Source organism: Hermetia illucens, chromosome 1 (assembly GCF_905115235.1).
Source record: "Hermetia illucens chromosome 1, iHerIll2.2.curated.20191125, whole genome shotgun sequence".
Classification (NCBI taxonomy): domain Eukaryota; kingdom Metazoa; phylum Arthropoda; class Insecta; order Diptera; family Stratiomyidae; genus Hermetia; species Hermetia illucens.
The window spans coordinates 163,498,451-163,514,316 of record NC_051849.1 but is presented as its reverse complement, the minus strand read 5'-3'; the positions used below and the strand labels follow the sequence as shown (position 1 = coordinate 163,514,316).

The following is a 15,866-nucleotide window of genomic DNA, read 5'->3' as shown; positions in this document are numbered from 1 at the left end:
AAACCCAAATCGATCGCGGATATTCTCATTTCAGACGTGATCAAAACGTCTCACGCCACCAGTACAATGCAACATCTTCGCCACCATTATCACAAGGCGCCGTTCATTGTCTTTTATAGTCGGTCTACACTCAGAACTATAGAGAGCGATAGACGGACGACATTGCAGTAAATTTTAGATTGGGGAAGTGCGCTGATACGTCTATCACAAAGAACACCAGTTGTGGTATGCCAATTCATCCAGGTTGCGTTAAAGCGTGAAGCAATTTCATTACGCAGTTCTCCATTGGCTGATAGAATTGATTCTAGATATTTAAATCGCTGAGTTCTGGCAATGGCAGTAACCTGCCCCTCGAGATATTTAAATCGCTCAGTTGTGGTAATGGCAGTAACCTGCACAGAATTAAGCGATTTAAATATCTCGGGGCAATGCTATCAGCCAATGGACGCTATGTTACGCTCCTCACATAGGGAAACACAAAACCTTTTATACCTGAAGAGTCAAGCTTCCGGTTTCCCGACTTGTCAAGTTTTCGATACGAAATTTTCCACACAGTGCTATAGGCGAAGTCAAATTAATGCCGAATTGTTTTAGATACTCCTTTGAGTCGACTAAGGTAAGTCAGTGAGTCAAAACTCGCCGAAAAGAGTCATATTTATCACCATTAATTAACGCTCTTGGTAGTATAAGTCGCAGCGGCAATTGTCGATGCTGACGCCGTATATCGGGCTGGCTTTAGGCTTGCTTTAGGTTGGCTTGGGCGCTGACTTCGGATTGGTTTTTGGACTGTTTTCGCTAGGAAATGATTTTGGGGGGCATGTGTATATGAGGATGCAGATTATTGGCTTTAAGTTATTGATTTGTAATGTTACGGGTTGGAATAAATGTTTGCTAGTGATTGATGTATGTATAGCGTTGGTCTACGTAATATTTCCCAGTACAAGCGGCCGAGGCAAATATCGAGTGCTGATACCGACTATCGGTTGCGAATCTCTTCTCTTGACTGGCTTTGATATGCAAAGATGATTTCAATTTTGTGTGTGATAAGCAAACTTTAATTATGTCAAGCATAAATAACATCTAAGTGAAGTAAAATCATGACCTCCTGTTCTTTGCATGTGAAAATATTGTACTATCTATTATATTATATTCTTATGGAATCTTTGGTTTTTAAGGTTTTGTGTGAAATAAAACTTTATTAGAATCGAGTCGATGTCTGTCTGTCACATCCGATTTATTAGGAAACGGCTTGATCGATTGTTATGAAAGTTACTTAGAGCGTGTGGTGTGGCGATCCCTTTATAGCAAATCGCGCCATTTTGTGATAAGTTTAAGGGGGACTCCCTATGCATGTGAAAGGAGAATGCAACAATACTTTTCGAAATTGGTGAGGGTTCAAAAGATTTTCCCCAAAAAGTGCAACTGGTCTTATTCGCAGAACCTATTCTATCGAAAAATAAGGAAAAAATCACTGCCGTGTATCTAAATGAAATTTTGGCTTCAAAAAACATCCCGTTCTGATATCTGCACAAATAAAGTTAAAATTAGCGGGTCAGCATATTTTCGAAATTTGGCCGGAAATCCCCCTTAAGTTCATGCTAGAAGAACAAAGTGGTAGTGTTATAAAGGATGACATAAGGCATCACGCTGGGAAGTTTGGAGGAAATCCAACTATTATGAAAAAATTTATAGAAAGTGAAACTTTTAGTGTAGCTGCTGGGATATTTGAAATACACGACTGGAAACACTGTCAATCATGATGAAACATGGTAAGCATAAGAAAGATGCCGGAAATATGACCAGATCAAAAGCTTTTACTCCAAGAACTGCTGAAAAGCTACGAAAGGTGGATGTACGATTGGACAACCTGTAAACTTGAGCTACCACTTCACCTCCGCCCCCCCCCCCCCCCTGCTCAACATTATGGTGAACAAATTATAAATATTCTAGTAAAATCATCTATTTTCAGAGCTACTGGAAATCCCAAAGGGCAATACACACGAAGAGAAACTGAACGCTCACAAGAAAGTCGATAAAAATTGAGAGACGATATTAATAAAGCAGTACTCAAATACACCGCCTTTGGAAATATCCACAGGCCGAATAAATTTGACCAGGTTCAGATAGTCACCTACATTTGAACTTATATGGACTTACCGCGAGTTTTCGGATAATAATAATAATAATAATCGTTGGCGCAACAATCCATATTGGATCAGGGCCTTGAAGTGTGTTAGAGCACTTTATTCAAGGTTTTCGGATAATTTTCTAAAAAATTATAATTTGTTATTATCAACTTTATCAGAGATCGGAACACGATCTATTTTATGCCCAGATTTTCTGTAGATGAATCGCTGTGATTTCTCGCAGATTTTTCGGCTGACTCGGTTACCAGAACGGGACCTATTTAACTTTTAGGGGCGCACATTTTGAGTCCTCACTTTCGAATGTTTCACTCAGTATTATAAATAAGATCAGTTTCGAAAAGTTCTAATAGAGTAGTACATGAGTAAAAGTTCACTGAGAAAATCGGGTGTGAAAGACATTGAATCGAATTTCATAAGGCTGTGTTTCACACAAAATTGCCAGCATGATAGGAAGCTTTATTGCAATGAAATCAAAGGCACTGTAACCAACAGCATAGTAGAGATGGGTAGATAATGTATGTAATATTATATTACAAAAGTGATATCAACTTAAAATGTAATATTATATTACCATAAACGAGCGCGATCAAAACATCACCAAGCATCACCGCATTGTCTAGCATTACCCCATCACCTAACAACGTAAATTTATTTTTTATCATAATCAACGGCACAACAACCGGTATCCGGTCTAGGCCTGTCTTAATAAGGAAATCCAGACATCCCGGTTTTGCGCCTAGGTCCACCAATTCGCTATCCCTGAAAGCTGTCTGGCGTCCTGACCTGCGCCATCGCTCCATCTTAGGCAGGGTCTCCCTCGTCTTCTTTTTCTACCATAGATATTGCCCTTATAGACTTTCCGGGCTGGATCATCCTCATCCATACGGATTAAGTGACCCGCCCACCGTAACCTATTGAACCGGATTTTATCCACAACCTGATGGTCATGGTATCGCTTATAGATTTCATTGTTATTTAGGCTACGGGCTCGGGTCGTTCTTTCCATGATGTCAATATCGTCAGCATAGGCCAGTAGTTGGGTGGAATTAAAGAGGATCGTGCCTCTTGCATTTACCACATCATCACGGATCACTTTCTCGAGGGCCAGGTTAAAGAGGATGCATGATAGGGCATCCCCTTGTCGTAGACCGTTGTTGATGCCGAATCGTCTTGAGAGTGATCCTACTGCTTTTATCTGGCCTCGCACATTGGTCAGGTACAGCCTAGTCAGTCTTATCAATTTCGTTGGGATACCGAATTCTCTCATGGGCGTGTACAGTTTTACCCTGGCTAAATAGATGGAGCAACTATTATTTTTGTTATGGTTTAATGTTCTCTTGGCTGCTTTGGGTTGGCTTTGTGCTGGCTTTCTTCAGTTTTGGGCTGGCTTTCGGCTACAAAAACATTTTTCAGGTGCAAGTGAATACATGGATGCAGATTTTTTTATTTAAGTAAAATTAATCCGTAACGTTATCGTTCAACTGCTGAATGATGCGTGTATGTGCTGGTGATAGACCAAATGTAGGGTTAAGTAAGGCAGCCGATATCAATGCAGAGTTTGTCTCTTATGATATGTGTCACTCAAAAGTAGTCAGGGTCTCATCTATTGCACTTCATGTTTCTTATATAAAATTATATTCGTAATTTGTATCCATTTCTATTGGCATTTGAGTAATATGTCATGTGTTGATAGGAATAATAATAAGAAAGGGTTTCAATGCATCCAAAAAATTCTTACTTACTTCACTATTCGCTCTATTTGCCGACTACAGTACGCGTATCCTTTTACTTTCGTTTTTAGATTTTGTTCAATGGTAAAAGTTTGACTTCGTGGGTGATTTCATTCCATATTGTGTAAATTGACATTTGATTTTTAAACACGCGAATCCTAACGATATCAAGCCACCGAAAAAACGGCGTGAGGAACGCACTGGCCAATGGTGCCGATTTCGTGAGAAGAAAGAAGAAATCATCTCACTTACGTGATTACCAACCATTGCTAATATGGAAGAATCGTGGAATCATATTAAAGACACGATCCACAAAGCCGCCTCTGTAACTTTTGGGGTAACCAAGCCCGATAAGCGGTTCTTCAACGGAGACATTTGGCTTCGGAATGACGAAGTTGAAATGAAAGTGCGTGAAAAGAAATGCCTCTACCACACATTTCTGGGCAATAAAACACTGGTAAATTGATAAATTTATAAGAACGCCAAGCGGGAGGCAGACAAAGCAATCTCTGTCACCCGAGCAGTCCATTACAAAGATCTCCACGATAAACTCTGCATTCGGGATGGCGAGAAAAATATATATCGACTTGCCAAAAACCGGCACGGACGCCCACAGGATGTGGAATACTTTTGTTGCGTTAATGTCAAGAACGGTGCCTTGCTTCGTGCTGATGGTGTTCAGCAAAGAAGCGCCTTATCACGGCTCCTCCTTTTATTTGTTATACATCCCAAGTTCATCGCACTACACACTGCTTTATGAAGATGATATTTTCCTAACGTCCTATATCAGAAATGATCTCGAGAAACTTGTCAAAAAATGGAACGATCGCCTCATGAACCACTATCTATAAATTGAATCTGAATAAAACTGAATTTTTAACGACCGATCCCCATAAAACAGGTACAATCATTGTCAATGGCAGTGACCTGCCCACAACTGAGCGATTTAATTATCTTGGGTCAATGCTACGATCGTGGAAAAACTGCGAGAGAAACGTCTTCGACGGTATGGTCGCACAATTGGCGCTAACCAAAATTTACTTGCCAAGATAAATATAAACATCAAAGTCGATTGTAAGCGACCAAAAGGCCGGCGGAAACAACGGTGGCTTGATATGGACTTGAAAGCCTCTCGATTGCATCCGGATCAGGCTTGTAATAAAAGAAAACCGATCACGACGAGCTCATTCCGGTTGTGAACGGGACAAAGGCTGAACAAAAAAAGTAAGATTGACAGCCGTAGGCTGACTAAATTATGAGAGGAAACTCACCTTCATCTTAAAATCGAACTAGCATCATACATACCAAATATTCTAGTTTCAAGAAAACAACCTCAATCCTGTTGTATTCAGCTCCTGTCTGCGTGAGAAGTAAAGTTGGTCCATAGGAGATCCTTACCCTCAATTGCATTTGTTTTTAGACTGACGATTAAAGATGCATTTTAGGTGAACAATCGCAGGTCTAGGCAGTTCACTAATGGATACTTCAGTTACCATAATTGCTGATATGCGGGCTAAGATACTTATCAAACCACCCCCATAGAAATGAATCGCTTTCCTCTTTCTGCTAGTGTAAAGTCCGAAATTATCTTACTTTGTGGCATATGACTGATAAATTAAATCTCAATTGACGGCAGATTGTTTAATAGAGAATATGATTGAAGCCTATGCAGTGTCCAAATCTTATCAACTTTAAAAATATTTCCTGAAGATATCACTAATTTGCGAACAATGTGTTTAGTTTTTTTAACTCAAAATTAAGAAATAATTTGGTTCTTTTTGTCAGATCAAATCAATCAATCAAAAATTTCACTATAAATACGAGTGTTAGCACATCATTTTCCAAAGTCGTCTCCAAAATGAAGGCTTTATTGGTCGTCCTAGCGCTCAGTGTTTCAGCAGGTATTTAGAATTTTCTTCACAAATTATTATTTCAAGGTTGCGTGCAATATTTAAAAGTAACTGGCGAAACGAACAGAAAATGAAAATTGGAAAATATAGAAATATAGTTTTCCATATAACGTACATACCTTCATTGTGGGTAATCATTTTCTAATAAAATATTTCTTCTTTGTCTTTACAGTTCTCTGCTATCCTTCTAAGTATGATGAGAAAGAATGGGCCATGATTCCTGATGGAAGCGGTCGGCTTCATCTCACGAATATTAAGCAGCTCGAACATGAGGCTTCTTTGATGCCAAGGGTTGAAACCGTAGCCAGATTCCTTCTGTATACTAGAAAAAATCCAACAAATGCGCAAGAGCTCTATCAGGCTGATTCGGATGGTTTGAAGAAATCGAATTTTGACGCTAGCCGACCAACTCGCTTTATCATCCATGGTTTCATCAACGACGGAGATTCTGAAGTCAATGTAGTTGTCCGGGATGCCTATTTGGCGCGTGGAGATTACAACGTTATCGTTGTTGACTGGAGTACAGCCACGGCTACCATTAACTATATCTACGCTCGTAACGAAGTTCCAGTGGCAGGAGGTCAATGCGGTCGATTCATTGATTTCTTGAATACTCAAGGTGTTTCATTCAATGATATCTACTGTGTTGGACACAGTTTGGGTGCTCACGTTTGTGGTTTCTGTGGCAAGACAGCTACCCGTGGTAAAATTAACACCATTTTCGGAATGGATCCTGCTTTGCCATTGTTCGACATTGACAAGCCAGATGAACGGTTGACCGAAAACGATGCTGTCTACGTTCAGAGCATCCAAACTGATGGTGGACGGTTAGGTTTTCTGAAACCAATTGGTCAAGCTAGTTTCTTCCCTAACTGGGGTGGTGTACAACCAGGTTGTCTTCTTGATGTTACTGGAACTTGCTCCCATTGCCGATCTTACAAATATTTCGCCGAATCGTTGAAAACACCAGACAACTTCGTTGGTGAGAAATGTGCTTCATTCGAAAATATTGAAAAGATGAAGTGTACAAAGGAAGGAACCGCTGACATGGGAGGTGATCCTTCAAACCACAATATCAAGGGCGTATTCTACGTACCTGTTAATTCAAAAGCACCATATGGTAAAGGAAATGTCTTCTGAAGAAAAATATATGACTGACTTAAAATTAATCCATGTCTTTTTTTAAAAATTTTGTATGGTTGCGTTTTTAGCCACTAAAATCAACAAACATAGTTACATAAATTCTTCTTAAAAGGTGAATTGGTTTTGACATAAAAGAGTTACCTACGATAATATCTCATCATCATCAACGGCGAAACAACCGGTATCCGGTCTAGGCCTGCCTTAATAAGGAACTCCAGACATCCCGGTTTTGCGCCGAGGTCCACCAATTCGATATCCCTAAAAGATGTCTGGCGTCCTGACCTACCTTAAGCAGGGTTTGCCTCGTTTTCTTTTTCTACCATAGATGTTACCCATATAGATTTTCCGGGCTGGATCATCCTCATCCATACGGATTAAGTGACCCTAGCACCGTAACCTATTGAGCCGGATTTTATCCAGAACCTCATGGTCCTGGTATCGCTCATTGACTTCGTCGTTATGCAGGCTACGGAATCGTCCATCCTCATGTAGGGGGCCAAAAATTCTTCGGACGATTCTTCTCTTGAACGCGGCCAAGGGTTCGCAATTTTTCTTGCTAAGAACCCAAGTTTCCGAGGAATACATGAGGACTGGCAAGATCATTGTCTTGTACAGTAAGAGCTTTGACCCTATGGTGAAACGTTTCGAGCGAAACAGTTTTTGTAAGCTGAAATAGGCTCTGTTGGCTGACAACAACAGTGCGCGCATTTCATCATCGTAACTGTTATCGGTTGTGATTTTCGACCCTAGATAGGAGAAATTATCAATGGTCTCAAAGTTCTTTATTCTTGCCGTTTGACCAGTGGGGTTTGGTGTGATGGTTTCCGGTGCTGACGTTGCCACCATATACTTTGTCTTGCCTTCGTTGATGTGCAGGTCAAGATCTCGCACCGCCTGCTCGATCTGGATGAAGACAGTTTCTACGTCTCAGGTGGTTCTTCCCATGATGTCGATATCGTCAGCATAGACCAGTAGTTGGGTGGACTTAAAGAGGATCGTACCTCTTGCATTTACCTCAGCATGATAGAGCATCCTTGTATTAAACCATTGTTGATGTCGAATGGTCTTGAGAGTGATCCCGCTACTTTCATCTGGCCTCGCACATTAGTCAGGGTCAGCCTAGTCAGTCTTATTAATTTCATCGGGATACCAAATTCTCTCATGGCCGTGTACAGTTTTACCATGACTACGCTGTCATAGGCGGCTTTAAAGTCGATGAATAGATGTTGCAACTGGTGTCCACATTCCAGCAGTTTTTCCATCGCTTGCCGCACAGAGAAAATCTGATATGTTGGTGATTTGCCTGGAGTGAAGCCTCTTTGGTATGGGCCAATGATGTTCTGGGCGTATGGGGCTATCCGGCCTAGCAAGATAGTGGAAAATATCTTATAAATGGGACGGTAATATTTAGTATGGATATAACGAATAAGGTAATGGTGACTGCTTGGTGGTCTACAGCTGGAGTTATGCACTATTCTTTTTTGGCATCTGGAGAAACGATAAATGCATAGAAGTACTGTGCCCAACTCGAGGAAATGCACCTAAAATTGAGTATCCAACGGCCGAGATTGATGAACAGAGATGGTATGATACTCCTTCACGACAATGCACGACCTCATGTATCCAGAACAACGGTTCAAAAGTTGAACGAATTTCAGTATGAGACTCTGCCTCATCCACCATATTCAACGGACCTTTCGCCAACCGATTACCACTTTTTTAAGCATTTTGATCATTTTTTGACGGAAAAACAATTTAGGAACGAAGAGGCCATCAAAATTGCTTTCGACGAATTTATCAACACCGACAGTTGGACTTCTACGAAACTGGCATACATTCTCTTGGATCTCACTGCGAGAAGTGTTTTGAAATGACTGGCACCTATTTTGATTAAATAAATAAATTTTTGTAAGCTTTACAGTTTTTTTTCAAATTTTAGTACAAAAACGACCATTTCATTTGTAACAATTTAAGAGGTATTACTGCCAAGCAGTGCGCTCATGTGGCAAATAACTGGCGAATATAGTGATTAGCAAGCTATACTCTTCAGTGTGATAATAAAACCCTATTGGGCAATGACGTGGAGTTCAAAATTTTTTTTTAGGAATGCAGACAATTAAAGACATAAGATAGAAAGGTAGTACGAACAAATATTGTACTATTATCAGCATCGACGTGAATTCCTAACATCGATGCTCCATGACCATGAGGTTGTGGATAAAATCCGGCTCAATAGGTTACGGTGGGCGGGTCACTTAATATATATGGACGAGGATTATCCAGGCCGGAAAGTCTACAAGGACAATGTCTATGGGATGAAAAGAAGACGAGACATGCCCTGCCTGAGAAGGAGCAATGGCGTAGGTCAGGACGCCAACCGGCTTTTAGGCATATCGAGTTTGTGGACCTCGGCGCAAAACGGGGATGCCTGGAGTTCCTTATTAAGGTAGGCCTAGATCGGATACCAGTTATTGCGCCGTTGATGAAGAGGACTCCTCTTGTTAGCTAACAAGCTTGTTGTGCGATATGCGGTAATCACAATACATGCTGTAAGCAGAACTATCAAGAAATGTCAGCAGTTCTTATCGGTAAACCGGACATGTCCTCGTGATCAGCCCATGCTTATTTGCAAGGTTTCGGTGGATCACTTTACATAAATCAGCCTGTCCGTGAATTGCACCGACACCATAACAGTGCAGCCGAGCTCCACCCTTTCTAACGCCGAACCACACATTCTGCACTGTTCGCTCTCTACCAGCTCTTTCATTAGGAGTATTTTATAAGCTCGGTTGGCGGACACGCCGTCCTGAATGAATCCCTCCATTTCAGCAAAGAGCTCCTCAGTACAAAGCCGCCAATACAAATCGTCAAATGGTTGCCAAAGACAATTCACGTGTTTGCCGTGCATTGCCTTCGACTTCCATTCATCGATCCACTCTTAGTCTAGCTTCATCCCACTCAGAGGATTGGAAAATCGATCCTTCAAGTTGAGTGGAGTCAGCTCAAACTCTGCTTTGAAAACAGCCGTGTTCAAGGGACTCGACCGCTCTTTGCTGTAAAAATATTGGCGCAGTAAGCATAGTGTGCCGCAATATCAACCGCACCGCTGCACCCGATTCCCTCCATGGCAGAATTGGGGTGATGCATTCGGAATTTGGATATAGTATGGATATAGTCCGTATCCGCTGCTGGACCTTTTCCAGATCGATCTTCTTTCAGGGCAATATCCTGAATGCATATGCCAGTGAACGGATAGCGAAGATGTTTAGTGGTCTTATTTCTTCCCCAATAGATGCGATTTCAGTACCAACTTTGCACGCCACAGGAATTCGAACAGTAGAGCATCTCTCAAATCACCAACTCGAACACACGTTCCTTGCAAAATTCCTATGTACTTGTAGAAGTCTGCCTCGGTCATAGGTTGGATGTGGAAGTCAACAACGCTATGTCCAGCATGCAGCTCGTGATGTCCTTTGCGGAACATGACCACTATTGGCAACATACTTCTAGGGTGGTCATCACCAATGCCATCTAAGTACATCAAGTGTGTGAACACGCACTTAGCACGTAAGCCATATTTCATTGCGAAACCGTTCCCTCTAGCATCATTTTTGACCATCTCTTCCACTAACAATGGACATTATAAATTTGTAGAGGGTTGGCAAACAAGTAATCGGCCTTGTATCTGTGGAGTACTGCACCGTGTTCCTTTTACGGACAAAGTAGATAATTCCCGCACCTGATTTACGCTCTGCAGAAACCAACTGTGTATACTGATAATTTTTTTATGCTAGAAATTCGACACCAGATCCACACCTGCATCCCTCCAGTTCATCGGGCTGTTTATGGCTCGCCGAACCTCCTCTTCTGTTGCATCTGCAGAGTTCGTACCAGGCGTAGTGGCATGGTGGTGTACCACTCTGCATGCTCAGCAGAATTTCAACCAAGAATGTTTTAATGAGGATAGCATAGTTCCTGCAAACCCTTTGTATTTTATTTCTCACCACTTTGCTGGCGTTGCCAGTGCCGATTTGAATCAGCCTAACAATGTCCTGCTTTAGTCAGCCTTGCGGACTTTCTAGACAAATTTTCCATGGTGGATTTCTTTGATCACTCGAACCAATAACGCGAGAGCGAATCTTCTGACCGTGCAATCTGACAGCTGTAACTGCAGCAGCGAGATGTCAGCACACAGCCGAGATGCAATCTCATCATTGATTTGAGATAGAATTTTCGGAGTTGCTGGAGAAGCTTAGAGCTTTTCGAAAAATCTATACACGCTCTTTCGAATTCTTTTCGAATCTCAGCGGTGGCTTCAGCTGGGCGCTGAAGAAGGGTGTTTCAGCGAGTACTGACGACACTGTTGCCTACAGTGTGGCTGCCGCTGCCTCTGCCCCTCCAGTTTCCTCAATGATCCCAAGTCGAACACGCTCCCTGATGATGACCGGGATTGTGTCGCTGTGAGTAATAAAGCTGTATGGGTCTGCGACCCGCTGCACAGTCATATGAGTCGAAACCATATCATTGTTGTTACTCTCTTTGTACTAGATCATAATACAATTATAAAAATTACTTGAAAATATGAATTTGGAAGATGATATTTTTCCTTAACCGATCATGCCATACAGGAACTCGGTTATCGCAAATACAATTGGTACTTTAAATCCCATACTGTGGGTGAGGAGTACAAGGACCTCAAAGCCATCTAAGGCTAGATGGTATGTGATGACCTAGTTTACGGCTAGGTTGGAAACTTCCGGCTGTGCATGCATTATGTTAGAGGCATTATTCTTGTTTGACTCGAATTTTAAATTTCGCCTTGTTGAAAACGTCAAGCGGTTTCTTTTGTTAATGGGTGAAATTTCCGTTGAAGCGCAAGTCAGTATTGCGACTAGACGATTTAGTCAAGTGAATTTTTTTTTAATGCATGCAGCTGGGACGGTTTAGTTAAACTGCATCGAGAACTAAAATTTTCAAATCTTCAAGCATCATATACCCTACAAGAGACTAGGTTTTCAGCTGACTTCTCCGCTGTGTTGCACTAGTCCAGTAAATTAAAATGACCATTAAAAATGAGGTTTAAGAAGATTTGACACAACGTTTACCAGTTCCTAGTAACTTGCAAACGTAAGCCGTTGATTTATCTGGAAAATCATGAGGAAGGAAATGGATAGAATATACCTTCGTAAGGGTAATTTTAAATTTTTTCAAATTCAATTCCAAGTCTCTTCATAAATGTATGCATATACTATAAAAGATATTGGGATGAAGATTTATCAGATATAGTACAGTATGACCACCGGATAATTACTGGATACTGCAATTTTTAAATTTTACAGAACATCTCGAAATTAAAAACAGTTGCATTATTAAAATTATGAAAGAGTGCAAGTTGCTAACTTGCAACTAAATCAAGCTAGCTTCCTAGGTCATCGACATTCAAGTTCAAAACCACTGCACATTAGCTCATACACCGATTAAAAATTTAAATAAACAAATTCAGAATCAAGTTCTGGGCTAAAATTATGCAAATCATTTAGGTTGATTCAAGTAGGAACTCTAAACACCACACCTTGCCTCAAGCAGCCACAAGGAGAATCACTTTCACCCAGAAACTGCTCAAACTGGGTGCTGAGCAAATGACCGTTCAGAATCTTTGATACATGCAATATGTACCACATATGACATTATGCTGATCTAAGTACTGAGCTGCGTGGCCACTGATTTTGCGAACAACTGCCAATGCGACATGTTTTGTATAAAAGCAATCAGAACTCATTACAAAGGTATCAATTTGAAAACACATTTTAAAGTGTTCACATCTCCTCTGTAGTAAATTTATTACTTTATAACCAAATACTCAACATGAAGGTAAATTTCTTTTCATTTTAAATATAATGTTCGTCCTGAAATAAAGTTCGGAACTTTATTAGTGCCTGAAGTCCTTCCAAACGAAACCGAAAGTCTAAAATTTAATGGATTAAAATCAAATTTGGCATATTACCCAATTAATGGTTGAATTCCTACTTTCAGTTCGTTGTTGCCGTAGTCATGTTGGCTCTTGCCTTCGGAACTGAATCTTCAGTCATCCCATGGGCTGCCCCTCTCTCCTACACAGCTGTTAGTGGACCTGGAGTCGTTGCCGTCGCCCCAGGACATCTTGGCTCAGTGGCCATCCAAGCTAAAACCATTGCCGCTGCCCCAGCTGCCGTGGTCGCTGCTCACGCTCCCGTTGCCCCTCTAGTTGCTGCTCACGCATGGGGTCCAGCTCCTGCTGCTGTTGCTGTTGCCGCTGCCCCAGCCGTAGTTGCCCACGCTGCACCAGCTATTGTCGCTGGTCCAGCTGTTGTTGCTGCTCCAGCTATCGTTGCTGAAGGTAGCTACGTCGCCAAGACCCGTGGTGCTGTCCATGTTGCTCCACTGGCCGGACATGCCAACTCAGCTGCATCAATCAACCTGCAACCAGCCCCAGGTACCATCTAAATCTATGACCCAATTTTTCGTTTTAGTGGACACGATGCTACCAAATCTGTTGCAATTCATTCTGAAACCACTTTCTCTTGACTTCTAACTTTCCTTACTATTTTTATTATGATCTCCTCTTTTCCACTTGCAACATGTTCAATAAATAATATTATTTATTAGAGACATAAATCGTTTCATTTTCTATTATTTTCAATTGAATATTTGTCAGGACCAGAGGGCCAGTAATACTTTGCATGTTAGATTGTTACAATTCTAAAACTGTTCTAATTAAAATACTTACTAGAATACTAATTCTTTAAATTGACATATTTCTAGAAATTGGATAGAGATTTTAAAACTTACCCCACCTGGATTGAGTACTTCTATCAAAGGGAATTCACGCTGTAATTAGTACGATTCCCAACTATCAAGTGATTCCTAGAAAAATCTGGCTCAGTGCGTGAAGAAAGTAAAATATTCACTGAGCTGCTCTCTGAATGAGATTTCCAATGTTTGTCCCTTAGTCTTTGCCTTGCATTTTATTGGTTACAAAGAATATCTAGATTAGTCGACTTCAACTGAAAGTTGATCTATGATCAACCATAACATATTTACGCTGCGTGAAAGCTCCACTGCTTCAGTTTAATAAGTTTGAAAATTTCAAAGATGTTTTCACCCACCACGGGAATGCTGGATTCACCTACCGACCTACTTTCTACAAGTCTCGTATGTACTATGTTAGTATAACTAATAATCAATTAATTTTAAGTTTGCCTTCGAAGTTTAAGTGATATTAGGAAGGATATTTATCCCCACATCGACCGTTAGCATATCAAAATATTCTCTTTGGGCATCAACCTTTTGGAATAATATTTTCACCCAATCATGTCGTGTAGAACAATGAGCTATACAGGGAAAGTAGGGTTTCATTTAGACGTCACATTTACCATCTTTTGATTTGCCGGCCAATTCGCTGGGTTATGGTGGGCAAGGAAAAGTATCTCCACTATTTCGTTCATTATTCATTGAGGCTAATATCCAAGGTCAAAGGTCTGTGAATGTCATTACTAGTTACCGCCAGCAACCTATTTTTTGCCTATTGATTAATTGACGAAATTCTTTCTTCGCATGTTTTCGCATTACATCATCTGGACTTATTGCGAGCTTTGTAGTCTACTGTAGTCAGTTCTTTTATAAATTGGCAATTTCCGCTATATAATAGAATACAGACGCTTTTTCCTGACGGAGTTCGTTCTTGAACACTGCCATATCACAAGTTGCTGTAATGAAGTTCATTGTTAACTCCACTAGAGATCTAGTAAAGGCTTCTCTAAACATTCCTAGATATTTATCCCCCTTTAGCGAACTCCGAAAAATTTACCCATGTACACAAAATAGGTATATAGTTTCAGGGGTGGTACTTTTTCTCGGTGAACATAGCTCTTTTTCACAATAGTGTAGTAACCCGCCGCAAGCCTTCGTCTACCTGATATGGAGCTATCGACCATCGAATTCTTCCAACCATCATTTCTCGGCTTGTGAAACTAAATTATTAGAATCGATTCGATATCTGTCTGTCTGTCTCCCTGTCTTTTTTTTGTTTATGGATGGGGGTGGAAATCTTACAAGGACACTGCCGCGCCAGGTTGCAGCAGCGTGTGGGATTCTCACCCACTAAAACCACCCCCGCTTTCTCCTCCTTCCTCCCCCGCGGAACCGCCCCAAAGCCTTACTTCGCAGGGTGGACTGCGCTTTAAGCGACCAGGCCTTCCGTTTTTCACATCCTCCTTGCGCGCTCCGCATTTCCAAGTTCCTCCTATATTCTTTTGATTGCGGAGTTCACCGTACACCAGTTTCCCTCCGACTTCAACATTTCCCCGATGATGTTCTGTGGCCTTAAGTTCTCTGAGAAAAATCGTGGACAGGGGAACATAACATGCTCCGGGTCCTCAGGTGTGCAACCACATACAGGACAAAAGGGAGAATCATCCAGCCTGAATTGGTGCAGATACTTCCTGTAACCACCATGTCCTGACAGGAATTGTTAATCTCGCCGTGTCGTCGCTGGAGCCACACCTCAATACGAGGAATGAAAGTGTGGGTCCAACGACCCCTCTGCGAGTCGTCTTACCACTTCTCCAGCCTCTCTCAGCCTCTCACTTGCCAAAATGTCTATCGGGATCATTCCCGCAATAACACACGCTGCGTCACCTGATATTGTTCTGAAGGCGCTGCACACCCTTAACGCCACTAAACGGTAAGTCATATTTACCCTCCTCCGATTACTCTCACACGTTAGTGCTTCCTCCCAAACTGGTGCCGCGTATAATAGTGTGATGCGAACCACCCCGGCTCAAGTAATCTGCGACTGTATCTTGGGACTCCAATGTTAGGCATCATTCGCGCTAATGATACACTGATATTTGCCACTTTCTCATAGGCATAGTTCACCTACCTAGGGGTGATAACCG

At 41.4% G+C, this 15,866-nt stretch overlaps 2 protein-coding genes across 2 annotated transcripts; both read left to right on the top strand.

Annotated features, from left to right (window-relative positions):
* The first annotated feature begins 5,624 nt into the window (after positions 1 to 5,624).
* On the top strand, positions 5,625 to 6,956 carry LOC119646454 (pancreatic triacylglycerol lipase-like). The gene is made up of 2 exons (XM_038046905.1): positions 5,625 to 5,778; positions 5,960 to 6,956. Exons 1-2 carry the CDS (start codon positions 5,736 to 5,738, stop codon positions 6,925 to 6,927), a joined length of 1,011 nt encoding a protein of 336 aa, XP_037902833.1. The 5' UTR covers positions 5,625 to 5,735; the 3' UTR covers positions 6,928 to 6,956.
* Positions 6,957 to 12,640: 5,684 nt separating this feature from the next.
* LOC119657041 (adult cuticle protein 1-like) lies at positions 12,641 to 13,578 on the top strand. The gene is made up of 2 exons (XM_038063798.1): positions 12,641 to 12,801; positions 12,964 to 13,578. Exons 1-2 carry the CDS (start codon positions 12,796 to 12,798, stop codon positions 13,411 to 13,413), a joined length of 456 nt encoding a protein of 151 aa, XP_037919726.1. The 5' UTR covers positions 12,641 to 12,795; the 3' UTR covers positions 13,414 to 13,578.
* The last annotated feature ends 2,288 nt before the right edge of the window (positions 13,579 to 15,866 follow it).